Genomic DNA, 26554 nt, shown 5'->3' with positions numbered 1-26554 from the left:
ACTGGTGTATATATTTACTGTACAGCCAAATGTAAACAGTTTTTTTCAGCTGAAATCCAAACACAAACACCCTACTAACAGTTAGGTGTTTTTGTATGATGGATAAATGTATGTAACTGATGAGTCATGAAAAATATTTTTACATTTTACAAGAAAAGAAAAGCAAAGTTCTCACATCTCTCTTCTTTCATCTTTTTCTTGTTCTTCTTGAAGTTCAAATAGTCAAAATGTGCTTGAAATGTTACTTGCAGTTTTAATTATATCAATGAATCGTTCTCTTGTTTGTCTCAACTAGAATTATGGATCACAGTGTGTTATTTCATTTGCTGCTCCTCTTGGGGATGCACTCGGTCTATACCTATCGTAAGTATGATGGGGGAATATCTGTATTTATGTGTTAATCTTAAAACATCAAATCATCAAATTTCTCAAAATACACATCTGGTGCTGTAATTTAATATCTATATTTATTTTAATAATGGCTAATATATTATATACAATTTAGAAAAGGTGGAGGTATGATAAGATTGCTGTACTGTCAATATAAACCTGTTCTGTCACAACTGAAGAAACTTTTGGTGGGTAAATTTTGCTCCCACTATCAAAAATCTAGGGACATTTAGACAATTTCAGGAGCACTAAACCAACATGGTAAGAATAATTTGTGCATTTTTTAACCTTATAAAAATCTTATACAAATCAGTCACGGTCAAAGTGTCTGACAGACCAACTGACCAACTGACATCCCTAGAGACACACCACTGACAGGCCTTCAAAATTCTTTAAATCACAATAATGCAGATCACAGGTTGGGCATGCAGAGGTTTTCAGGTGTGATATAAATGCCTCTACAGTAATAACCAACATTAAGTTTTGGGGAAAACGTGTGTATTTCTTTCATAGAAAATGTGGCCTTGCGTGGCAAAGCAACTCAGTCACACTGCTCCCAGGGAACGGAGAATGTTTTTGGGGCTGCCTACAATGCTATTGATGGAAACCGTGAATCTAGTTTCTCAGCTGGTTCATGCAGCCACACTATGGAACAGCCCGACCCCTGGTGGAGGGTGGACCTGCTGGAGTCCTACATCGTCACCTCTGTCGTCATCACCAACAGAGGAGACTGCTGTGCAGACAAGATTGATGGAGCAGAGATTCACATCGGCAACTCTTTACAAGATAATGGTGCCACAAACCCAGTGTGAGTGCAACTCTGTACCTTTATATCTTCCAGAGAAACTGAACTTTGATCATCATTTTCTTTTGCAGGATTTCAATGTCAGGTTTAAGGATTAAACCTTCAACCTCGGTCCAGTCAGCCCAGTCACAACGACCTGATTCTTTAAGAATGACGCTACTGTCAGACACCACCAAGTAGATACAGAACATAATTAATGAGCTGCTGTATCTCTTTCTCTTTTAGGGTTGGTGTAATTTCTAAAATCTCTGCTGGGGATTCATTCAATCTGACTTTCAGTAATCGTGTGCAGGGACGTTATGTGACTGTGCTTCTACCTGGTTCACAAAGGACTCTAACACTCTGCGAAGTGGAGGTTTATGGGTACCGTGCCCCAACTGGTGAGAACTTGAGCCATACTATGTTGTATAGATGAAGTGAATGTGTGGTATTTATTCTCAACTAATCAGTCGCTATATACTCACAGATCAGAGGTTGATATCAGACTGTCCAGCCTGAAAGTCCCACAAAACCCACAGCAGATTTAAATATTGCAAGGATTTTATTTTCCAAGGATGTGGACAGGCACAAACAGTCAGTATGGTATTATGGACCATGTAGGCTAGACAGCCTGTTAGATTCAGGACCAAGATGTTCTTACAGTTCATGTGATATATTTTTTCATATATTTACAAAAAAACTGAATGAGGAAACAGGACAACAAACATTTTCAGTTTAGCCCAAATCAGTCCATCAGCAGTGTAGACCGCTGTCCATGGTGCTGAACCTAATGATGTGATCTCTGAAAAAACATTATATGATCATAATGTGTGCACCACTGCCAAAAAACCAGAATGCATTTTAATACCAGCTATAAATGCAAAACCAATGAATTGAAAGTTTTTATTCAGATAATGTATCCAGATTCAGAACACAGGTTAATACCAGGTGTAAATGGGAACGCAGTGAGACTCAGCAGTATCCAGTCAGCTGGTTTATTTAGAAAAAATGATGAACATCTTTTAAATTATTCATAGGACATAAGAACTGATAAATCATATAAAGAAATATTTCTCAAAAGTTGCTGGGATGTTTGATGGTTTGCAAATGTGTTGAATAATAATAGGAAAAATAAACACTTTGGATTCTGATACACAACATAAAATCTGGCACATCTTCAAGTTTTGCAACAAGCATCTGCACAACTATATAGAAACTCTCCATATTTCACTGCAGTTTACCACTACTGGAAAGGACAACAATGTGCAAATAGTTTTGACTTTTAGGTTCCACAAATTGGGGCCACTTTGTTTTAGAGATAGCAAGGAAAACTAGGTATCAGTGCTGATGTTTGCAACTGTGTCCTTTTGTACAGGAGAGAACCTGGCACTTCAAGGAAGAGCCTCACAGTCAACATTGTATTCATATCTTGGCGATGCATATCATGCTATAGATGGGAATCCTGACAGCAACTATGCAGATGGCTCCTGCACTTTCACAACATACATACCCAGTCCCTGGTGGCGACTGGACCTGCGGAAAACCTATAAAGTGTTTTTTGTTAAGATAGTCACAGAAAATTATTACTCATATACACTCAATGGAGCTGAGATCCGCATCGGAGATTCTATTGTGAACAATGGCAACAGCAATCCCAGGTACCCTAGAGTCCATTAATTAAAATACTACTATGACTAAAAGTTGGTCATTAATGGATATTTGTCATTGGGTTTGTTAGCAGTAACTTATATTTATATTAACCTTTAAAACCAAAAATTAATAGGCTTATCCATTTATTAAACTGATCACTCAATAAGTTAACAAAATAATTTATTTTTCTCCTAGGTGTGCTGTGATCCCAGAAACCCCTGGAGGTTTTGTCATAACGTTGGACTGTAAGGGGATGGACGGTCGCTATGTTAACATAATCCTTCCTAATAGAACGGACTACCTGGTCCTGTGTGAGGTGGAGGTGTATGGCTCTAGACTGGATTAGATCTGACAAGGTTTAAAATGTATAACAATGACAATTTACATAGCTGGTATTTAGCTGATGCTCTTTTACAGATTCTGGTTAAAATCATAGCTTAAGCTTAACTTATGACATTGACATCATTAGAGACAACATATGATTAGATCACATTAAAGCTGCATCAATAAATGTTTGACCACTAGGGGGCAGAATAATTCCAAAACAAGCTGACAAACACAGACCTGACAACATCATCTAGCTGAATAAAATTGTTGTGGCTAATATGTTAGCAAACAGTTGCCAATTCACACATCCTGTCAATATAAAACAACATTAGCATTCATTTGGAGTCATGTATCTACCTGCAGGATGAATGTGAATCCAATACCAATCTCCTTTTAGCTCTAGTTTGGTGTCCGTGAAACATGAACCTTTTATGCTTGATTTCACATAATTCTTGTTTTTCTGTTTTTAATGTATGGGTTTGGCACCTGGACATTGGCTCTGGCAATTCCCACCTTTTAATCTATTACCAATATGTTTGAATTCCTGTTCAACCTTCTACCCAATAACAAATGTACATCTATCCTAAGTTGACTACATATGTGTGTTTGCCTTATGCCTTTGTCCTCTTTCATTCTGATGTAGACACTGTACTGTTGAAACATTAGTCTGCTTGCATTATTAAAGGCTGCATATCAATCAGTGTGCTCCTGTCTTTTCTCTCTGAAGTGTATTGTGGGTTTATCGGAGCCTATCGGAGACTAAACCATATAAATGTGTAAAACCAAAACAATAAGCAAAACAGGCTAATAGGCTCTGTCAGTGATAATTATGTTTGTCACTATGAGTGACACTTTCACATTGCACATGATAATGTAATTCAGTGTAGTGTAAATATCAGGATTGCAGCTTTGAGAATAGATGTAACAAAATATTGTGGAGGGAGCTTCATCTCTGTCCTTTCTAGACTTTTCTAGCTACACAGAGATGTGCAATCTAGCTCGTTGAAGCAGAGCTACTCAGAAGAAGAAGTAATCTCAGAGGTCAAACTTGGAGCCGCTGTATCTTGTATAGCACAAGTGACAGCCGAACACCAGAGTTTTGCCAAATATAACTGGCAGAGACTTTTTGTCCAACCATTCACAGCCTTTCCATTTAAATAATCAATATTAATAATCATATGGCCCATGATCTGAATAAGGTATAACACCAACTGTAATACCATAATATTCATAATTACAGATGCAAGTAAATTGTAGAGAATTTGATGTGTTTGTGTGTTTTCAGATCATAAAAAAGGGAAGTAGCAGAACACTGGGATGTTGACACACCCAAAGATTCAAGTGGTACTAGCAAAAAACAAAGAAGTTCAAGAGAATGTCAACATTGTGCAAAGTAAAAATTTGCCACTAAGCATTTTCTGAATGTTTGGTTATTGTTTTTATACGATTTTTATTCTTTGCCTGCACCTGTCTGATATTTTGGGGACATCTCAGGGGTGCACTGTAATTTAAGTGTCAAGGATGCCCACAGTTTGCACCTAGCACTGCACACCTGCACATAGAGAAAGGCATGCAGCCACTATTTTCTTCTATTTTTCTCACATTGGTGAGGGAGCACTGCAAAACCCCTTTAGTGTAGGAAGTTACAGTTGTCTTGCTGATATGCACTGAAGTGGTTGATTATAACTCTGTATTATACTCTGTTTACCAGTTAAAGACTTCAAATTATTCACCCATGCTCAACCAATCCTTTCCACTTTCTTTAAAACCCAGCAGGCTTGCTTCTTTTTGGTTTTGTAGTGGCCTTTCCAACCCACATTATGTCTAACATGTCTTGAGTTTTTAGAAGAGTATTGTAGAAGCTATTATCAAGTGTTTGTTCACTTTAAATTGATGTATAGCTGAGTGTATGTGTATGTGTATGTGTAAGTGTTTCTATTATATGTGAATGTCTTTGTGTGTATATCACATCATTACATTTTAATAATCTGTTTTTTATTTGCATACAGCAATTTAAATGATTCATTTTAATCAAACCCTAGTATGCAGCGGTTGAGGTCGGCACCCAGTGACACCACTAAGTGAGTGAGCGTTATTGTATTATTTTGATTTGATCAAAGTTATATACTCTTTATTGGTAAGAAAATTGGTTTGTATTGTGTGATCTTTCGCATACTTGTTGCCATGCACTTGGATAACCTCTCATATTTAATTCACAAATAGGGAAGTGAAATACATGCACATGGGAGTAAACCAGTGCAACATGATTGGACACTGTTGACATGAATATGAACTGATTTCTGATGATTGGTTGGATATGGTTCAACTGATGTAGAAGTGAGGAAAAAGATGCATATAAAGAGCACAGCAGTGTGTTGTTTTACAGGATTTGATGCCTTTTTAGTTGAATCATCAGACTCCAGGAAGAAAGCACTTGCTGTGTCCGGGTCTCCAGGTAACACCTTTCATTTCTTTCTGCATCAGATCATCTTAGTAGACCAAGTTCTAAGTATCCAGGCTCTCTTGACTCACTTTTCACTGTCTGAGAATAATACTTTACAAAACATTTTACACTGCATGTATACACATATCTCAGCAGCAAATAATGATAATTTGAATAAAATACCTAAATGTGAATTGGCCTCTCTTGGTGCAATGGGAATGGTGGTATTTTTTCCAGCATAGTCTCATTTCAAATCCCTCTGAATCTCCAGTGTCACATTCATTGTTACTGTTATAATTGCTCCTCCTTAGTTAAATCTTACGATGTCCCATTTGACCCACATCATCACACACAACTAAAAGTATTAATAAAGATAATAAGTGTGAATTTCTTAAATATAGTGTATTAATGACTGTCAACTGTCTCAATCAGAATGATGAAACTCAGCATTTTCCTTCTGCTCCTCATCCTGGGGATATGCTCAGCTTACACTTATCGTAAGTATGATATCTATGAAATCATATTATAAAACATTGGTGACATTTGACAATTATGTGTCATATATACTGGAAAATATACATTTTAGAAAAACAAGGAGTTAGATGTTGGTTTGTTCTTTCATCAAGAAAAGTTAACAGTATGATAAGCCAGAAATCTTTACAAATTAAGGTGAACTGCATGGACTTTAGCCTTAATCTTTTATCACAGATTAACTGCACAAAATATGAGAAGTGTGAAGGGAGGGGTTACAGGACAGAGATTTTTAAGCGTTACATAATGTTTAGATCAAATTTCACCCATTACGGCAGTTGTGTAAGAGCAGTAAAAGCAGTAAAAACACCCTAAACACCAGATTATGCAAAAATAAAAATATTTCGACTTTTTTCTATTTTTGTGCAGCTGATACACATTTTTGCACCTACTGTAGAGCATGCTCCTGGTTACAGTTGATCCGTATATATTCAAAACTTCAAAAATCACTATTCATAAATGTCATGTTCTCCTTTTTTAGGTAGCATGGGACCATAATAGTGTGATTGTAAATGTTTTTTCTCCATAAACAAATGGTCTAAAACCTGAAGAATATGCTCTCTCTGCTCTCTGAAAGTTTCATTAAGGATTAATCACCCATTTATTAATGACTGAGAAGGTATTTGTGAATTCAAAAAAAGATTTGTGGTAATTATTAGATGAGTTACAGTTGTGCAAATGATCAGTTGATGCACTTAACAAGTTGCAACTTTCCATTATATATTTTACGTGTTTTACATGTGTCTCATTCATAGAAAATGTGGCCTTGCGTGGAAAAGCGACACAGTCAGACCGCTATGAGCACATGTTTGGATCTGCCTACAGTGCCATCGATGGAAACCGTGACTCCACTTTCGCGGCCGGTTCGTGCACCCACACTGATGAACAGACTGACCCCTGGTGGAGAGTGGACCTGCTGGACTCCTACATCGTCACCTCCATCACCATCACCAACAGAGGAGACTGCTGTGAACACAGGATCAACGGGCTGCAGATCCACATAGGAAACTCTTTAGATGAAAATGGTACAGCAAACCCGATGTGAGTAAATATTCTTTTACCTTTACACTTATATTTCATCTTTACTCGTTTTACCTAACAGTTTATGTTGCTTGTTATGTCGCGGACATCATCATATTTTGTTGCGCAATGTGATTGGGTAGTGTTCCTAACGTAGCCATGGAGATTGTAGTTTTCACTAAACTTCCTTATTGATATTTTGGTCTGTACCTTTAGATAATGTGTAATGTATTGTTTAATTAATCCTGGTTGTAATAATATAATGTAATTAAAGCTGCAAGCAGCGTTGGTCGGGACCTCGCACTCTGGCCCGTTGGGATCAGATCATTTTGCTTTTTAAAAATGAGGGATATTTCTTACAAGTGTGGTGTGCTTTTATTTTGAAAGTTTGATTGACATGTGTACTGTCAGGTGTGTAGAGACAACAAGTAACTGCAGCTGGACACAGAAAAATACTCATATATTTGAATGAAGAGTGTGAGTGAACCCACACCTTTTTGAACATTTACTGCTTCCACATAGTTTTAGATACACACAAAAAACAATACGGTCCTCGCCCTTAGGGGAGGACTACTGTTTTAGAGTAGTCTTCTGCCTTTTGGGCTTGGTCCCTAACTAAACAAGCCGGCTAGATTATAGCATCTGGTTACCATGGAGACAACTAAAACTTTTCATGAAAATGTCGCATGACTTTCTGTTAAGGGACACTTATCAAAAGTGTCTAGAATCTATGATTATGCTAATTTTGTTCATTTCAAAAGTTTAACTGCTGGACACATCATGTCTTGTATTTCACTGTAAAGCCCATTCTCAGTGTTTGTGCACTGGAGGCTTCAGGTTCCCACATCACACTTGTGTAAGTTGAATATTGGACCAGGATTGGCTTCCAAACTAGTTGTGATGTCACAAATCATGCTCGTAGGCCCATCTCTTAAAATCTGATTCTTAATGGGCTCAGATGAACTTTCCACTTTCAACAGATGAATGTGAAAACAGCCTTCTAGTGTCAATATAATATATAACATATAATTCATGTCCTGCTGTCTTTCTCCATCTCGCTCTCTCTCTGTTAGGGTTGGCACAATTTCTGAAATGGCTGCAGGCGACTCATTCACTCTGACTTTCACTGATCGTGTAGAGGGACGTTATGTGACTTTGATTCTACCTGGGTCAAAAAAGATTCTTACACTCTGCGAAGTGGAAGTCTATGGTTACCGTGCCCCAACTGGTGAGATTTTGAGCTATTACATAGATGTGAACACAGTATTCAGTAATTCTCATCTTACTTGGGGGTTATATTATTGTATTAGGGTATTTCATTTAGGGTGATATGTTTATTCTCTTTCTTATTGAGTTAGATGAGAAGATCAATACCACATTCATATTTGGCTGTTCAATATGAGGCTACAGCCAGGAGACGGTTAGCTTAGCTTAGCATAAAGACTGGAAACAGAGGAAAACTGTTAGCTTGGCTCTGTCTGGAGGTAACAAATCTGTCTTGTCTTTACCTCAAGTTTCCCAGGCAACAAGTGGAGACTCCAGGAAGTTACTGCACCCAACCACAAAATGGCCCCACATGCCCCATTCAGTCCTACAGGAATTGCTCGGCTGGCGCATACGCCAAAAAAAGTTTCTAGCTTCTGGGTTTGTTTCTGCATTGTGCAACCCACTGAATATGCGCAGTACTGTTTCCCCCAATGGCCTCGCCTGCGAGTTCCTGCTAGCCCATAGACTTTACATTGTGATGATGTCACAGATTTTTAAATCGCTTTTGTCGGCTTGAGGAAAGTTTTACAAATATAAAACCTCCATGGATCAAAAGTTCATAATAGAAAGAGTCATAATTGACATTTGCAGTTTGAAGTGTCTTGTCAACAGTTTTACAGATGTCTCTGTTACAATGGTGGTCTATGGGGAAAATGCTTTTTGGGCCGCAGGGGGATTTTTCACTGCAAAACCGCAAGTGGCCACTGGGAAAAATTGGCTGCAAGACCGAGCAGCGGCGCCAGCTCTTATAATATATCCACGGTCCCCCCAAAAAATCGTTAACAGTCCTTTTTACACATTGGTTTTTGTACAGATTAAACAAACAAGATGTAACATGTTTTTAGTGAGTTTTAGAGGCTCCCTGTTTCCATGTTTTTCAAGTTTTCATGCTAAGCTAAGCTAACTAGCTGTTGGCTGTAGCTTCATATTGAACATACAACCATGACAGTGGTATCCATCTACTCATCTAACTCTTGGCAAGAAACTGAATTAGCTTATATCCGAAATTGTCAAACTATTCTTTTAACTTCGTAGTATTTGTTATTATGTGACTGTGCTTACAAGCTACATTTATCTTGTATCTGAAATTATGACCGCAGGTGCAAATGAAACACATTTTGTTGAGTCATAAGGGTACTGAAATTGAACATTGCAAGAAATTATGTGCATCTGTATTTCATAGGAAATTAGAAGTCATACATGTATGCTCTTTTTGCAGGTGAGAACCTGGCAATCCGAGGAAAAGCATCACAGTCATCACTGCATTCATTTGGCATAGCATATAATGCCATAGATGGAAATCATGCCAGCAAGTGGGAAGAGGCGTCGTGCACTCACACAAACAATGACATCAGTCCCTGGTGGCGACTAGACCTGGGGAAAACACACAAAGTGTTTTCTGTTAAGATAACCAACAGAGATGATTCCTCAGAACGACTTGATGGAGCTGAGATCCTCATTGGAGATTCTCTCTCTAACAATGGCAACAACAATACCAGGTAGTTCACAGACTGTTAATATAAAGGATGGGAGATGGCAGCTGACTACATTATCCGTTCTGAGTCACAACAGTCCTGTAAACTGACATGATTAGTTACACTACATGAGCACCAGCTCTTGTGTTCTCTTAACTTCTCCTCTATTGCACCATCATCAGGTCAAAATTTCAATTTCAACTTCAACTTCAGTTTATTTAAAGTGCACGTCACCCAGAGAGTCTCTGTATGAGTCAATAAAAACAACAGAAGAAAAACTTTGGTTTATTACCAAGTGCCTGCAAAACTAATGACAGCCGCAGCCTCAGCTTTGTGTTTAGTGCCAATTAGCAAATGGTGACATGCTAACATGCTAAACTAAGAGAGTGAAGATGATAATATGTATGATATGTAAATATGCCATCTGTTACACAACAACAGTTTAACACTGTCAATGGCAGCATACAGATGTTAATATTTAGCTCAAAGAACTACTGTGCTGATGCTGATGGATGGGAAAGATTGGAGAGATTCCTATGTTAACAACTTCACAAAGTTACATTTTATCCATTAAATTTGAGTTTTATTACAATAAACAACAGACTTTGATTAAAGATCCCAGTCGTAATTACAACTTGGAGGTTGACGCTATTTACAAGTAATTATGATAACCCTGATATGACACGAATGCACAAAGCACAGGCTCAGGAATTCCCTAGTGTTGCTGCAGACTCTAAGTCTTGTTATATTAACAATTAATGAAATTACCATGTATAATGTGATTAACCCACAGATAATTATCACCCAAATGCATTTCCACTCAGCTCTATGGAGCTTTTTAGCATCTTTCAGTTCATTGTTTTGGTTTTATGGCCCTCAACTTGTCTGTTGTGGTTCACTTTTACCGCTCTCATTAGTTATTTTAGATGTTACCAGATGCCGAAAAAAACACTGATAAACCGACTGCACACTAACTGTCCAGCACCAAACAGTAAAGGTTAGCAACTAGATGATGAACACAGTGGAGCATTTAGCAGCTAATGAGCATATTTCCCTCAGGAGTTAGTGAACCAAAACATATATAACATATATATGTCAGGTTGACAAAAACACAACTTCAAATGAATGTCAGTGTTACTCTGTGTAGACAGGAAGAGTAGACAACTGTTCACTCACAAGTTCACCATGACAACTTAGTGTTGTGTTTAAGTATTAAGTTCTTGTGCTGCCCCAAAGTGGCCAAACATTCAATAATTGCAGGTTTATGAAAAACATGTAAAAAACATCTAAACCCAAGAGTTTAGGTCTACAAAACACTGTTTTATGTTGCTCTTCATGTATGTGGTGTTGAAAAGTAGTAGAAATGTGCATTGTGCCAAACTAGACATTTGAGTGTGCTGAAAATGAATTGTCTATTTATGGTATTCGACTACTCTTTGTTGGAGTCAACTAATAAATATCTGTTCTTCCAGGTGCGCTGTGATTACAAACATCCCTGCTGATGGTGTCTCTGATTTCAAGTGTAACGGGATGGACGGTCGCTATGTTAACATAGTTATCCCAGACAAAGAAGAGTTCCTAAGCCTGTGTGAGGTGGAGGTGTATGGCTCTATCTTGGATTAAGTCAGAAGAGGCTCAAAATAAGCAAATAAGGAGCAATTCAGACACAGCTCATGTCAGAAAAACCCTGTCTCCTCTCACTGTTGATTCAACTGAAGTATATTCTGTCTTATCTGTGTATAAAGGAAACTTCAGCCTGTCTACAACATTTTTGTATTTGGTCTGCTTTTTCATGTCTAATGCTGTTGTTGAGTTGCAATTTTTAATACTAAACTTGTCATTGTACTGTCACTGCCCTCTCTGCTGCTTAATACTATGGATGTCATTGCTGCTGAAATAAAAAAAAAATCATTGAAACAGCCTTCTGTGTTGTCCTTTTGATTTCATCATTATTGGGTTTTTTTACGGTTAGTGAAATCTACCACAATTGAGTGATACATTTTGTTGTACTTTAATTAATTTATTTGGTTATGACTGTAAATTTAACAGATATATATAACTGTGCTAGCTCTTCCACTAGTGAGCAAACCTGCTGGCATGTTTACTGCTGGTTTACCAGTATTAGGTGTGCAAGAGACTGTGGGGTGGGATTGACTTGTTTTATGAGTTTTTCTACTTTTTATGTTACAATAGGTATCATTCAGTTGGAACTGACTATTCAAAATGATGCCCAATTGTCTTTTTACTACATTGAGCTGTGCCCTCTTCATTCTATCTGATATTTTTCCAACCAGACATCCTGAAGAGAAACATTGCAATTGCTGAGCAACAGACCCACACATTTAAGAGTGAACTAGAATTTATGTATTCAAAGGTGTAATGTAACATATTTTGAGGGGCGCTTACTACAAGATTTTATGTCTTGTTTCTTAATTTCTCGTTTGTTTCTGTCATCACTTTTACATTTGAACATTTTTTCATAATGTCCTGCCTTGTCAAAGCTAAATTTAGATGGAAGAAGAAGGAAATGAAGCAGGGTTGGTTAACCAACAGGCCATAGCTGTTCCTCAAAAATCTCCCCTTTTATTTAATACATTAGCGCTGGCAAGACATTAACAACTGTTATTGAGTTAAATTTGTACCAGGTCTACATTGGTAAAAACTGCCTCCAGGAAATAGCCATATGCTCACACTCTAAAGTCTGACACAAAAAAGCTGACAAAAGCTCTTTCCTTATCCTGCCTGTTTGGCTTTTGTACTGTTATCAAAATAGACTGTTAACAGGCAGTAGTCTCAGTGCTTGTTAACCTGTTAGCCTGTGGATACTATTCCCTCTGCCTGCAGAGATTGCAATACTAATCAACTGGCCAATACAGCAGATAGAATAGAATAGAATAGAATTGTTAGACTATGTATCAGGTTTATTAAACACCTGTTTAACTAAAGTAATTCATTTAATTGCCTTTAAGTCATTCTTATAGAGGGAAGTGAAACTGACGAGGAGTGAAACTTGTGTCACACAGGAGTTACACAAACATGATATATAAGTTACTGATCATGCATTTTTTCTTCAAAGTTCATTGATGCACTGCTTTCCATGTGCATGTCATAAAGAAGTCTTGAACTCAGAAGCCGGGATTGAGACTGTGAAGTGGAGGTTTATGGATACCGTCCCCCAACTGGTGGGAATTTGAGCCATACTATTTTGTGTAGATGAAAGGAATGTGACTGATATTTATTCGCAACTAATCACTATATAACTCACAGATCAGAGGTTGATATCAGACTGTCCAGTCTGCAAGTCCCACAAGACCCACAGCAGATTTAAGTATTGCAAGGTCTTTATTTTCCAAGGATGTGGACAGCATTAACAGTCAATATGCTTTTATGGACCATGTAGGCTAGACAGCCTGTTACAGATTCAGGACCAAGATGTTCTTATTGTTCATGTTATATATTTTTTTCATATATCTACAACAAAACTGAATGAGGAAACAGGACAACAAACATTTTCAGTTCAGCCCAAATCAGTCCATCAGCAGTGTAGACCGCTGTCCATGGTGCTGAACATAATTATGTGATCTCTGAAAAAGTTACAACACAGTCTATTACTTGAGTGCACCAAATTGCTATTTGGCCAAAGTTTGTAAATAACAGCTATTTTCTACAGGGAAACAGCATTTTGTATTGCACTTGGGCTTGCCAGAGACAGATTAAAAATATATCCAACATATCTAAGACAACTATGAGTAAAGCTCCAAAAATGCTGGATCCTGCAGTTTTCGAAATGCAACTCACTAGTCTCTCTGGTTAGACCCTCCCTGACTAGTAAAACCCATATCTTTCCAACTCCACAGCCACATTTCAGAAAATCCACAATTTGTTGGGACTTTACTGTGAATATAACACTGAAAAAAAAACTCTACTCCACGTTTTTGCAGGAGAGAATCTGGCAGTCCAAGGAAAAGCCACACAGTCATCATTGTATTCATTTGTATTCATTTTCCTGGGGAAAACCCATAAGGTGTTTTCTGTTAAGATAACCAACAGAGATGCACAATCACATCGACTCAATGGAGATGAGATCCGCATTGGAGATTCTCTTGAAAACAATGGCAACAACAATCCCAGGTAGTTCACAGCCCCAATTAGAATAACAATATTATTAAAAGTCAGCCAAATGGATTTAGTCGGAGCTTAGCACATTGGTACCACAGGAGGGAGAATATTTAGCTCCATCAAACATTCCCTGCCAGACTGGAGCTAAATACTAATTTATTATTTTGACATTAAAAACTGTGATGCCCTGTTTATGACACCATATCTCCAATCTTTACAATACAGCAGATTGTATGGAACTGAAAGTAACACCTGTGGTAAAAAAGGAATTTACTACTTTTTAGCAAATCTTTGCAGAGTCAACTAAGTAATTTCTGTTTCTTCTGCCAGGTGTGCTGTGATCACAAACATCCCAGCAAGTGCTGCTGTTGAATTCCAGTGTAACGGGATGGATGGTCGTTACATTAACATAGTCATCCTTGGAAGACGTGAGTACCTGACCCTGTGCGAGGTGGAGGTGTATGGCTCTAGACTGGATTAGGTTTAAGATGTACTTAATCTGCAGATACTGCTATATGCACTCAGATGGATCAGAATTATGGCTTTAGCTTCAATTTGATTCTCAGCATGAGAAACCAGTGAAATTGTGTGCAAACCCATTCATTCCCTGTATAATGCGGCGTTCATGTCAAATTAGACTACTCAGAATTGCAAGATTCCAAATTGTAAATGGCTCAACAACTTGCAAGTTGTAATTTTGACTGGGAAACTGGGAAATATGGAAGTACTTGAAAATGTAGCAAAGGGGGACACCTCACATCTAGTCAAAGTCTGTTGTTCATAGTGATTAAACCAACTCAACAAGTTGTCTGATGACATGAACGCTTGCAAGTCGTAAACATGGGAATCTTTGCTATCATTGCCATCAATCCCAGATAACATGAACGCAATATTAATATAAGTCTACAACCACCATATTTTATCTACAGTGTATTTTCATTTCTAATGCTGTTTTGAGCTGTCTTTTTAATACTGTACATACAATACTGAGCCTGACATGTTGGTCTGGATCATAAAACACTTGATATTAGAACACAACTAAATGTGACACAGAACCCTGTCAGAAGCCAGATGCAAGCTCAATGCAATAAGACTGATGGGATGCTGAGTAGAAACTGTTGTGCTGTGTCAAAGACTTTCCCTGTCATGTCTATGTGGAACAGACACATTCATCTCTGGTCGTGAATTGATCTGCCTGCACAGTTCAAGTTGATTGAACTTTGACCCGTGAAATCACAAGGCACTCCAATGTCCAACCAGTTTGAGAGAAGGGGAGAGATTGTTGTTTAAGTATTTATCTTATTTTGATGTAAAGGTAACTTTATCTTTGGAATCAGTATTCTGTTTGTCCATTTTAAATGGATCAGTGTTAGATCCTGTCTGAGCCAGTAGAGGGCAGTAGTAAAGACCTTTTCAATTAATGCTGGCAGAAAATGTATGTATGATTACTTTCTGATAACGCTTGAAAGTTTGATTTATGCCGAGGTCAGCTATTTCTGTGTTGAGTCATGGTTAGCAGTTAAGCTCTCAGTCAATACTATACTTTTTCTTTGCAAGTGGTCTCATGTTAAAGCTGATAACAGACAGTGGATTCAACAAGTGTTAAGGTACGCTTAAGGACTGTTGGTGATAAACTAAAAGGTTTAAAGGTTTAAGATCCTCCACACATGTTTGAAGACATATAGCATGACTCTGGTTTGAATAATAATTTGTGTCTTATGCAGCTTTTCCACAAACAAGTTCACTTAACTAATTAGAAATTAGGCCTCTCCTCCTTCTCCCTTGTTTAAAAATCCACATCACATTTGTGTAAGTTGCTTACTGGACCACAAATGGCTCCAAACTAGGAGTGATGACACAAATCATGCTCATAGGTACACGCCTTAAACTCACTCTGTGAGCACAGAGAAACTTTTTCCTCCTTCAGCAGATGAATGTGAAAACAAACTGCACAGTAAAGCTCAAACATCCAACTGATGGAGCAAGAAGAAAAACACATTTTATGTTTGTGGAGGGGGACTTTAACATTAGCTCTAGTTTGCGCCTCTCATGATGTTATTATGAACTGATAATGTCTGATAAACCCTAAAGGTTGTTTAAAAACACTTATTGTTGTATTTCCAGAATCCCCAATGACTCTTCTAACCATCTGGATGAAAAACTATTCTGTGCACTGAATGACTAAAAGATGTTTAGCTCATTTCACAAGTTACGCTTCTCTTTTCCAAATCAAAACAAAGATGGCGGCCAATCAGCTACTTAATTAGTGTTAATTAATTAGTCTCTCTGCTTGCTGTAATTGAGACATCTGAGTGCATTTCCAAGACGTATTCAAACTGACTCAGTCATCTTGTCCTTTTGTGGTGTAAAATGTAGAATTAATTATTGTAATTTTGTGTCACAGTAGATATAAATACTTTTGATAAGACAATTTCAACAGTGGAGGTTTTTTGCATTTTTGCACAAAAACATCTGCGACATGGTTTAAGTCCATAAGGCTTAATAACAGCAATGTGCAAAACATTCCTGGTTACAGAAAAGTTAAGAAGCAAAATCACTCAATTACATTTTTCAAACACACATTTAAGATACAAAAGCAGTGGTGGTGATGAGAAATATTTTATTTTTTTTAAATACAGACAAAATAGACAAATATTATAAAAGACATCTGAAACACACCTAGGCCTGTGACAGGAATAAACTATTTATGTCAAAATGTACCAGGAGGTGTGACAACAGCCCCACTTCCTAAAAACAAGCACTTGACTTACAAGACCACTTCTACACTGTGAAATCTTCAGTTTTTATAGGCGTAGTACATAAACCAACAGCTCTGCAATTAAATGCACAAAATGTAACAGATGAAATGTGTACTGTATGATTTGTTCAGCCGCTCGCTCTGGCACGTATGATCTCACCACAGAAGCACTTTCTGAGTGCATGTTTGTTTAAAACATCTCACCAATCTAATTCATTCTTTCACAGCATCATGGTGCCCAATCAATGATCTGCACCAAGGTGTGTTGCACTGAAATGATTTCAACCAGTTGCAAGTTCTTACACAAAAAATACATTAAAGCCAAGAGAGAACTTGCTGCATTTTTAGAACAGAAGTCCATCATGAAACATTTGATACAGTGACCGATGATTGTGAAAGACACACCATCATGTTGGAAGAGTCAACATGAATCAGAAAATTTGCTAACATCCCTTTGATAAAGATGCTGCCAAACATCTGTGTGGTGGCCACTTAAATTCACGTTTTCACATGAGGAAACAGTCTCCTGTTGCCATTCTTCCAACATGGTGGCAGTTAGCTTAGCTTAGCTAAGACTGGAAACAGAGGGAAACCGTTAGCCTGACTCTATCCAAGCACCTCCATAGCTCACTAAATAACATCTTTCGTTTGTTTAATTCATACAAAAAACAAAATGGTTTAATGGGGACTTGTGTTGGACTGTTTCTTGACCAGGGACAATAACTTGTTAAAGTCTTGTGTCACTGTACAATACTCCAGCACATAATGCCCCGTAAACCCACAACTTGCCTGTTTTTGTACAGATTAAACAAACAAAATTTAGTGAACTTTAGAGTTGTTGGTAGATGGATTTTGTTACCTTTAAGCCAGGCTAGCTGTTTCCTCCCGTTTCCAGTCTATGTTAAGCTAAGCTAAGCAGCTGTTGGCTCTAGCTTCATAATTAGCATAAAGACATACCTATTTCCTAATTTAAATTTCAGCAAGAGCACAAATAATCTCAAAATGTCGAACTATTCCTTTAAAAAGACACAGCTGTTCAAATCATTTTAAGACAATCACTCTGTATATTGTCTTATTCTGTTCATTTCTAGAATGATAATTTTAAAAAAATCTGAATTAAAGAGATTCTGTGTGTTGTAAAGCTTTGCAGCTGCTGCCTTAAATCTGAAAAGTGGCATCAAGCTTTGGCAGCAACAATGGACAAACATTTAAAATGTGTTGTGTATGATTTAAACAGGTGGGGATGTGCAATTTAAACCAAGTCTGACAATATCAGGACTACATGGCAGCTATGGTGCCACTGCTTATCTTTACCTGCAGTGGATGTAAAGGACACTTTTTGACAGTACAAACTATGGATGTGATCAGCAAAACTGTTTCAACTTTTGTAAAGAGATTCTTTGAAATGTGCTCATTAAATCTGTGAATACCTACAAAATGTACTTAAAGGAATAGTTTGACATCTTTTTAAAAACATGCTCATTCAGATCGATAACACTCTGGTGCCTGTTCAGTAAATATGAAGCTACAGCCAGCAGCTGGTTAGCTTAGCCTAGCATAAATACTAGAAACAACAGGGGAACAGCTGGTCTGGCTTTGTCCAAAGGTTAAAAAATCCACCTACCAACCATCACCCCTAAATATCACTTGTTATGTGATATTTAGGGGTGGGGGTGTCCAGGAAGTTACTGCACCCAGCCAAGAAACAATCCAGCACTTAAAACCACAACTTGTTTTTACACTTTTGTTTTTGTACAGATGAAACAAAAGAGATGTATCGTGTTAATTTGTGAGTTTCAGAGGTGCTGGCATTTTCCTATGGACAGAACCAAGCTAGCTGTTTCCCCGTTTCCAGTCTTTATGCTAAGCTAAGCTAATTGCCTCCTGGCTGTGGCCTCATATTTAGTGTACAGACATGAATTGTATTGATCTTCTCATCTTAACTCTATTCAAGAAAGCTTATTTCCAAAAATGTTGAACTATTCTGTTAAACAGTCATTAATGTGGGCAGAAGACAGACCCACAGACTGCTACCATTAACATTCATTGTTATGAATAGTTTGGATTGGCTGTTACAGAACTCACAGAACTGATGGTTCTCACACACTAAAAACATATCTCGCATGTGCTACAGTACCCCAAATACAAAACTTTAATATCAGACTTCCTTTGGCAAAAAACAATAATTAAAGAAACACAAGGAACCTCTTAAAGGCCGTACATTGGTATTTTACAAAACAAATGTTTGTGTATTTACAAAAAAAAGTTGTTACATGGCACAGCTGGGGGAAAAACTTTCAACATAAAGTTGAAATGGTTTTAAATTCAAAAACGGCAAATGGTTCGCCATAAAGAAATTCTTACTTTCAAAGTATAACTGAAGTAAGAACAAAAGTGAACTTTTGTTAAAAATCTCACTCTGGATCGACTGAATTTCATCTAGAGGCCAATACTGAATGATATGTATGAAAAAGGTTTTTAAAAGCTTCCAAACACATGAACAGGAATTTCCCCTGTGATTCCAAAGACTCTTAAAACGTTCTTCGCTTCTAAAGAAAATGTCTCAACACCTTGAGGTTTGCATAAAAATACTCACACAAATAAATTATAAAAATAGTATACTACTGAAAAATCTTTTTAGAGGACAACACTGTGCATAACAACAGAAGAAGTCAGCTTTTGTCAAGTTTGCAAAGGGTATTGCTTCACAGTATGTGGACATCATGGATTGGTCCTGTCAGACAAAATGTACTTCTTAAAGGGGACATATCATGCTTATTGTGATTTTCTATCTATGTTATTTTGATACTGTTATGATGTTGGATGTTTATGTGGTCAAAGTTCCAATACATGAGATGAACATATGTAAAAATGCTTTATCTGAGTCAAAAGCCAGGGCAAAGTTTGCAAAGTTACTAAGTTCCCTACTTCCCCACCAAAATGACGTCAGATTGTTCGCACGTGCCCACAAACGGTCATCTGTTCCATAACCTTTGTTGCTAAAGTTGTTCAATGGGTTGTTCATGTTGTCCACTCACATATTTCTGATCAGATTTGGGTTTGAACATGTATGAATTTATTTAAGAAGTTTATATTTTGAGTTAAAAAAACTAAACAAAACGAGAAAAAGAAGTGAAATCCTACTACTACTATTGGTTTACATAGCCACCGGAGCTGGTGAAAGTCAGAAGAAGGGCAGCTTCTGAGAGCTGGCCAGTCAGAACATAGTGGTTTTAGACAGAGGCTGAACTGAGAGGTTGCATGAAGAGTCAGTACAAGATAAATGAGTTTTTGAACTGTAAATCATGCAAAGATATTCCAGTAGAGCCCCAGAATAAAAATACAGACCTGGAAATGTGCATGATATGTCCCCTTAAAGCTTGAATCACAGAAAATCAATTCTAAACAGCAATAAAAACAATACTGATGTATGAACAGCATCTCTGAGGACACAATGTGACTTAAAATAGGGATTCTTTGTAACAGAACCAATGCAGCAAGCTACATGAAGAGCTACAACAACTTTTAGCCTTCACTTGGGCACCAACTGGAGCGTAATGGGAACAGGGGGAAAGATGCAGCAATAGGGTTGATTGGCAAAATGTAATGAATCAGGGGTTTCTTTAAGTCATAAATACCGAAAACCGTTACAAGTTGTTTTGGCAAGTCCGACCAATATTAGTCCACTGCCCAGTCAATCAGAGCACCGCAAAAAAGGGGAACTATGTGTGTTTGAGTTTTGGGAAGTAAAAAGCAGCAACGGCAGTGACAGACCGAAAAAAAATGTGAAAAAGAGCAAGTTTGGCGCTGAACCAGTCCATCCCACGCTGTTATCTGAGATCTTTGGTGACTTTGGGGACTTTGAGAACTTTGTAAATGTCATTGGAAAAGACTGTGGTGAAGTGAGGCCGTGAGTTCCTGGACATGTGGGTGCAGAGAGGAATTTTACCGACATTTTGGGGATCCTCAATATCCCAGATCTCTGGCATACTGCACCCGGGTCTGGGCGAAGAGAGAGGGAAGAAGAACAATGAATGAGAGAGAAAGAGGGAGAAAGGAAAACAATCAGAAATAGGGACAATTTGTGCAGCATTTGAACAAAATTACAAGATTCCAGTTTGCTATTTGTAATTCTATGTGCATGATGAAGGACTGAAATGTAGCTACTGAATAAATATACCTAAGTGCTGACAGTGTGTGGGAGGAGATTTTTTTGTTTTGAACCACTTCTCTCTGGCTAAAAGCAACAGTTAAAAGCCTAAAATCTAGAAAAACCAAATGATCACAGGTAACAATGTGCACTATTGAGGTACCTGGTTCTCCTGGTGCACCACGAATCCTCCAGGACGAAGAAGTCCACTCCGAGCTTCATCAGGTTCCTCTTTACGGTTTCTCCAGACATGCGGCTGTACATGGAGTAGACCAGCTTGGTTCTCTCCCTGCAAGGAAACAATACAATGACAGACACAGTGGAGGACAACTTGAGTCTCATTGTAAGTCCAGAAGGGTTGAGTCAAGAGTAACTGTGACTTGTAGATTCCTGAAGACATCTGGTGAACCAAATGATTCAGCGTCTGTTTGTTATTCTGAATTTACATGATGGAGAATCCAAATGTTTTCAATGGCCAAGGGCTCAACTGCAAAACTCAGATCAGTCACGTAGTCATGAGTGATGTGGTGCTTGTCATACTGACCTCAGACCAGCGTCTTCATAGTGTGGGTGGTTGACGATGGGTCGACCTGTGGACAGCTTCACACTGGCCATGGTGGGCATGGCTCCCGCAAACACAGAATCTGTATCACACACACAAAACATACTGTTGAGGAAGTAACTGCATTAATCATATAACTGTGTGATCAACTATGTATGTGTAATCATATAAACTGTGTGTTTAAAGTATGCTTGGAGGCTGAGTTCAGCTGTGTGTGATGGCTTTAACAGTGGGTGGCTGTGTGCATATCTGAAAACCTTGAAAGGACAAAGGGCATGTACCCAATAGAAAAGAAACTTAGTGAGCAACAGTTTGATCTTTTGGAAAGGTCATGGACAGACATCCATCTGTGGAAAGCTAAGACAAAGAGCGAGTATGAACAACCACTGTGGCATCATTAAAACTAATTTGGAGATTATTCTAAGTGTCAGGGAGATATGACAGAACTTGTTGACTGACCCCCCCCCCCCTTTTTTTTTTGGCTGATCCGAACAATGATCCGATCCGTGACTCAAATCTGTGATACGATCCGAACCGTGAGTTTTGTGATCTGTTGCACCTCTAATAGAATGTATCTATTATTATAACTTCATACCATGGCGATGGCTGGCAAGTGTCCTTTCAAGTTGTTTATTAGGACAACATAACAACAGTTGTTCTACTGATAAATTAAAATGCAGGTAACCATGGCAACACTCCTTGTGAAACATAATCATGAGTTGACCACCTGTCTCTTTCCTGTGATGAGTGGTCATAGTATAAAAAAATACTATGATATAATTCATATCAGAGCCTTTCTGGGGTACTCAGACGTATTAATTATCAGATTATCTGATAAAATAAAGCAACAAGGACAAAGTGCCCATTTATCTGTATCACGGGAAGGAGTTCATACAGTAAGTAATCATGTATCATCACATGTACCAATCAAGTCTTCGTACAAGGTGAATGGAGGGCTATAAAAAAAGAAGCCAAATGTTTGAGAGTATTTTAGCAATGAAGGTATTGTTTATGTGTCTGATTGTGCAGGATGACATCATCTGAAGTATGTAAGGGGAAGGTTTGTCAATTTTATCAACCATAATGAACATCTCTCAGCTACGGGGCTTTTTTCCTCTTTATTCAGGAGCGTGGTCTTTCAGTTTGAGAGCATGATTTATTGATTTCACATTCAGATTTTGTAATTCTTTCCTTCAAACCCTGCCCTCGTACTTAAATAACCCCTGCTTGCACTTAGATTTGCTTTGCTTCTACTCAAACTGTATGCTTGCACTCGGATATATTGTTTCTTGCACAGATTATCTGCTCCAGCTTCAGCCCTTCTCCTCGCACTCAGGCTGCTTCTGGCCCTGCCTCCTTGCAGGCACGTTCACTTTACTTCGTAGAGCGTTTACTTCTTTAAGCGTCCCATACAAGCGTCCTGGACATATGACGGCAGGCGTATAGTTCACAGACAAAGTATGTATGTGTGTATATATATTAATTAACTGTCCTTTTATTCCTTTGACCTTCAAATTACAAAATTATTGAACTTTTCACACAATAACTTTTGCTTTGTAGATTAGTAAGCAAGTAACTTACACACACACACATCATGGAAGGGAATAATACTTGTGTTCAGCCTGAAGAAGCTGCACAAGTAAATTTCTGAGCAGATTCTGCTGTAGTGTGCATGATCGCAGAGCTATAATGGCATTTAAAGTGGAAACAGAAGCTCTCTTGGCTTTGTATTATAACCGTTCATCATGAAGTTATTATGTAATCATGGAACATCTGCTGCAGTCTAACAGTTTGATATGAGGTTTACAAAAAGCAGAGTAAACTTACTGTATTCCTCAAATCAAGACTTTCTAGATTATCACAACAATGAGCAAAATAATTAGGATTCATGGACGCCTGCTGTGTACAGTTGGGAGGGTGAAACATCACTCACCTGGCCGGGTGTTGTCCTGGATCCAGTCCAGCAGCTCCTCCTGCGGCAGATTGCTGAACTCGCCGATAATCGCCCACTGGGCCTGCAGGTTGGCCACTCCCTGTACAGCCATGATAGCCAAGACAGCAAACACTACAACCTGGTGCTTAAACTTCTCCCCGATCCAGCCGAACAACTGACATAACAACCAGGGAGGACGGAGAGAGAGAGAGAGAGCAGTATTGAAGGACAACTTCCGTGCTCAACAAACCTTCAGCCAAATAGATGATTTCACTAGAAATTCTTAAAATGCTGTAAACATAATTTAAATTTACAGATGTAGTATTTAAGTGTTTAAATCATTTCACTTCACTCGTGGTGAGAGACAGACCTGTTTGGAGCAGATCAGCGAGGCCATGATGCACATGTGCGGCGTGAGGAAGAGCTTCAGACGCATGATGAGGACGGCCAGGACAGCGAACGCCACCAGCTGCAGGCTGTGATACACCAGCTGCAGAGTTGCACAAGTTCACAGTCTGATCAAAACTGACACGAAGGCACAGAGGAAATGAAACAAGCTCGAGGAGTTGGAGGGATCAGGTGAGCTTAACACAACCACAATAGTCAACCAGTATAAACTCTGACCAGTCCACTCTACTGAATTCATTTTTCTGGGGTAATTAAATTCTTTGGATTCTTTGGTTGCCTCAAATTTGTTTTTTAAACAGTTGAAACCCAGAAATGGTTCTTTGATATTTCTGTACTTTATTTTCTTGTCATTTATCAGCTGATATATACGCCGATACTGATATATTTGCAATCTGCAGTCAGGCTCTTCTGTATGTTATTTTATACTGCAGCATTATTAATCATTGATTACAAATGCATTAAGTATGGGAGTTGATTTTAATTCCCCAATAGACACTTTTTTTTACTGTCAAATAGTGCTGAAATAATAGTTCGATTAGTCAATTAATAGAAAAGTAATAAACAATACTGATGATCATTTCAGTCATTTATAGGGAATAAAAAGTCAAATAGTCACTAGTTTCAGCTCCTAAAATGTGATAATTTGCTTATTTTTTTCTATTTTTATATACTAACAAATTAAAAATCTTTTGGTTCTGGACTGTTGTTTGGACAAAACAAGTAGAGCTGCAATAATTAGTTGATTCATATTTTTGTCAATCAACAGAAAATTAATCATCAACTATTTTGTTTTTTGTTTTTTTTTTGTTTGTTTTTTTTTTTAGCAAAAATGCTAAACATTTGCTGGTTCCAGTTCTAATATCTATTGATTTGATGCTTTTCTCTGTTTTACATCATTATAACTGAATATCTTTGGGTTTTGGACTGTTGTTCGGACAAAATTAGACATTTGAAGATGTCTCCTTGGGGAAATTAGACACTTTTTACTTTTATGTTACATTTTATAAACTAAACACTTAATCAAGAAAATAATTAGTAGATTAATCGATAATGAAAACAATTATTAGTTGCAGTCCCGAAAACAAACGATTTGAAGACAACACCTTTGACTCTGGGAATTTGTGACGAGCACCATTTGTCCACTATTTTATGATATTTTGTATACAAAACAAATAGTCTAAAAAAGAATCGATAGATTAATTTAAAATAAAATAATCCTAAATTGCAGCCCTACTGTCAGGAAAGCAATTATCTCTGTAGCGGAAACTCCCCTCCAAGTTAAACTCTCATCTGAGCTCTGAAGAAAAGCTACATTTCCTGGATAAAATATATAATGAAATAATGTTTTGATCTAAAGTACTTTTTTTTTTAGCATGGCTTCCCTACGCACACTGGGAACACCCTTGGGTTTAGTCACTGAGCCATACAGGAACATTAAAGCAATGATATGGGAAACTGCCAGACAACGTGGCTGGTGGATGAACATCTGAACATTTTCCTGCCCTGGGAGAGACATTAGAGAAGATGATATGAAGCAGCTGGAAGAGAGCTGGAAAAAAAAAGAGGTACAGAGAGAGATTTCATAGCAGAAGGGAAGTTGCATTGCAGTTCTCAGTAATGAGAGGAGGGATGAAAATCACTTAGGGGCACAGCGACTGAGCAGACATTACAGCACTGGAGGAGTCTAATCAAATAAAACAGGTTTAGAAAACTGGAGCAATGCTGTAAAAATCCCTGAAAGTTCACACTGAGGTGTTAACAAGATAATGTGTCTGTATATACTACACTATGGAAAAATGAAAGCATATTTTTCTCACCTCTCCCTTTGCGACTATTTCAGGCCTGCAACAGAGAAGAGTAGAAATATACTGTTTAAACTCAGCTTGTCCAATAGGGGACAAAAAAAACATGCAAAAATTTTGAAATATTAAAAAATATATATATTATTCATGAAGACATTGCTTATTTAAATCTGCAATGACTAATTTTTGGCCACTTGGGGGCAGCAGAAACAAGTTGTGAACACAACACTGCCATATCACCTTTTATGTTGATATGTTGAACTTGTTAGCAAACAATTGCTTATTTCCACATCCAGCAGCTATGGAGCAAAATTATCATTCATTTGGAGTCGTGTTTCTGTCCACCTGATGAATGTCAGTCCAATATTCACTCTCTTTCAGCTCTGTTTTGCTTCCTACCAACTCCTGAGGGAAATATCTGGTTATTTAGCTACTAAATGCTCCACTGTGTCTGTTTGCTGTTTGCTGCTGAGCAGGTAGTACACAGTGGGTTTTTTAGAGATTTTTCTCTGAAAACATCTGCCTGCTGTATCAAAAAACGACACTATAAGAGTGCTGAGAGTGAACCGAAATAGTAGAGTTGCAGCCAGACAGCTAAACAATGAGCTGAAACTTGTTATAAAACTCCATAAAGCCGAGGCGAGCTGCAGATTCTCTGTAGGTTCATTGCTACGAGCCACGCACAATGCATTACACACTGACATGTGATACCGTTGTCATTATGTAAAACACCCATTATAGCTGGTTTAAAGCTAATATAACATAATTACCAAATAATTCAGATTTTCCTATTTCATGCATGTAATTGATAAAGTGACTCATAATCAGAAAAAAGGAGGTGAAATGCAAGAAAATGAGAGAATCTGTTTGCGTTTTCCTTCTTTTTTCTGAGTATTTTAACTGACCCGTTTGGAAAGCGTTTTCCCACCGTTTCCC

At 37.9% G+C, this 26554-nt stretch overlaps 3 protein-coding genes across 4 annotated transcripts in view; 2 read left to right on the top strand and 1 right to left on the bottom strand.

The window, feature by feature from the left end:
• LOC122986720 (fucolectin-7-like) overlaps positions 1-14486 on the top strand; it is a 65365-nt gene extending 50879 nt beyond the window's left edge. The window contains exons 2-8 of one of the 2 annotated variants that reach the window (XM_044358038.1): positions 6881-7166; positions 8219-8373; positions 9631-9910; positions 11359-11485; positions 13044-13068; positions 13828-14017; positions 14336-14486. In XM_044358038.1, the coding sequence (XP_044213973.1) occupies positions 6881-7166; positions 8219-8373; positions 9631-9910; positions 11359-11485; positions 13044-13068; positions 13828-14017; positions 14336-14486 (1214 nt within the window). Of the gene's footprint in view, positions 1-5479; positions 5607-6026; positions 6092-6880; positions 7167-8218; positions 8374-9630; positions 9911-11358; positions 11807-13043; positions 13069-13827; positions 14018-14335 lie in introns of those variants that run through there. The other variant, XM_044358039.1, reaches the window with a different exon arrangement.
• Positions 300-3170, top strand: LOC122986725 (fucolectin-1-like). Its single transcript, XM_044358045.1, has 5 exons — positions 300-363; positions 904-1198; positions 1421-1575; positions 2550-2832; positions 3020-3170. The coding sequence occupies exons 1-5, from the start codon at positions 300-302 to the stop codon at positions 3168-3170; spliced, it is 948 nt and encodes a 315-aa protein (XP_044213980.1).
• Positions 14487-16608: 2122 nt separating the features above from the next.
• The window catches only part of dpy19l1l (dpy-19-like 1, like (H. sapiens)), a 28879-nt gene continuing 18933 nt past the window's right edge, over positions 16609-26554 (bottom strand). The window contains exons 17-22 of the mRNA XM_044358037.1: positions 25634-25658; positions 23779-23898; positions 23409-23583; positions 21458-21557; positions 21077-21202; positions 16609-20765 (exon numbers count right to left, since the gene is read on the bottom strand). Coding sequence (XP_044213972.1) covers positions 20594-20765; positions 21077-21202; positions 21458-21557; positions 23409-23583; positions 23779-23898; positions 25634-25658 — 718 coding nt within the window. The 3' untranslated portion in view covers positions 16609-20593. The remainder of the gene's footprint in view (positions 20766-21076; positions 21203-21457; positions 21558-23408; positions 23584-23778; positions 23899-25633; positions 25659-26554) is intronic.

The sequence above is a fragment of the Thunnus albacares genome, chromosome 8 (genome assembly GCF_914725855.1).
Source record: "Thunnus albacares chromosome 8, fThuAlb1.1, whole genome shotgun sequence".
Classification (NCBI taxonomy): domain Eukaryota; kingdom Metazoa; phylum Chordata; class Actinopteri; order Scombriformes; family Scombridae; genus Thunnus; species Thunnus albacares.
This window is presented reverse-complemented; position numbering and strand designations above follow the sequence as displayed.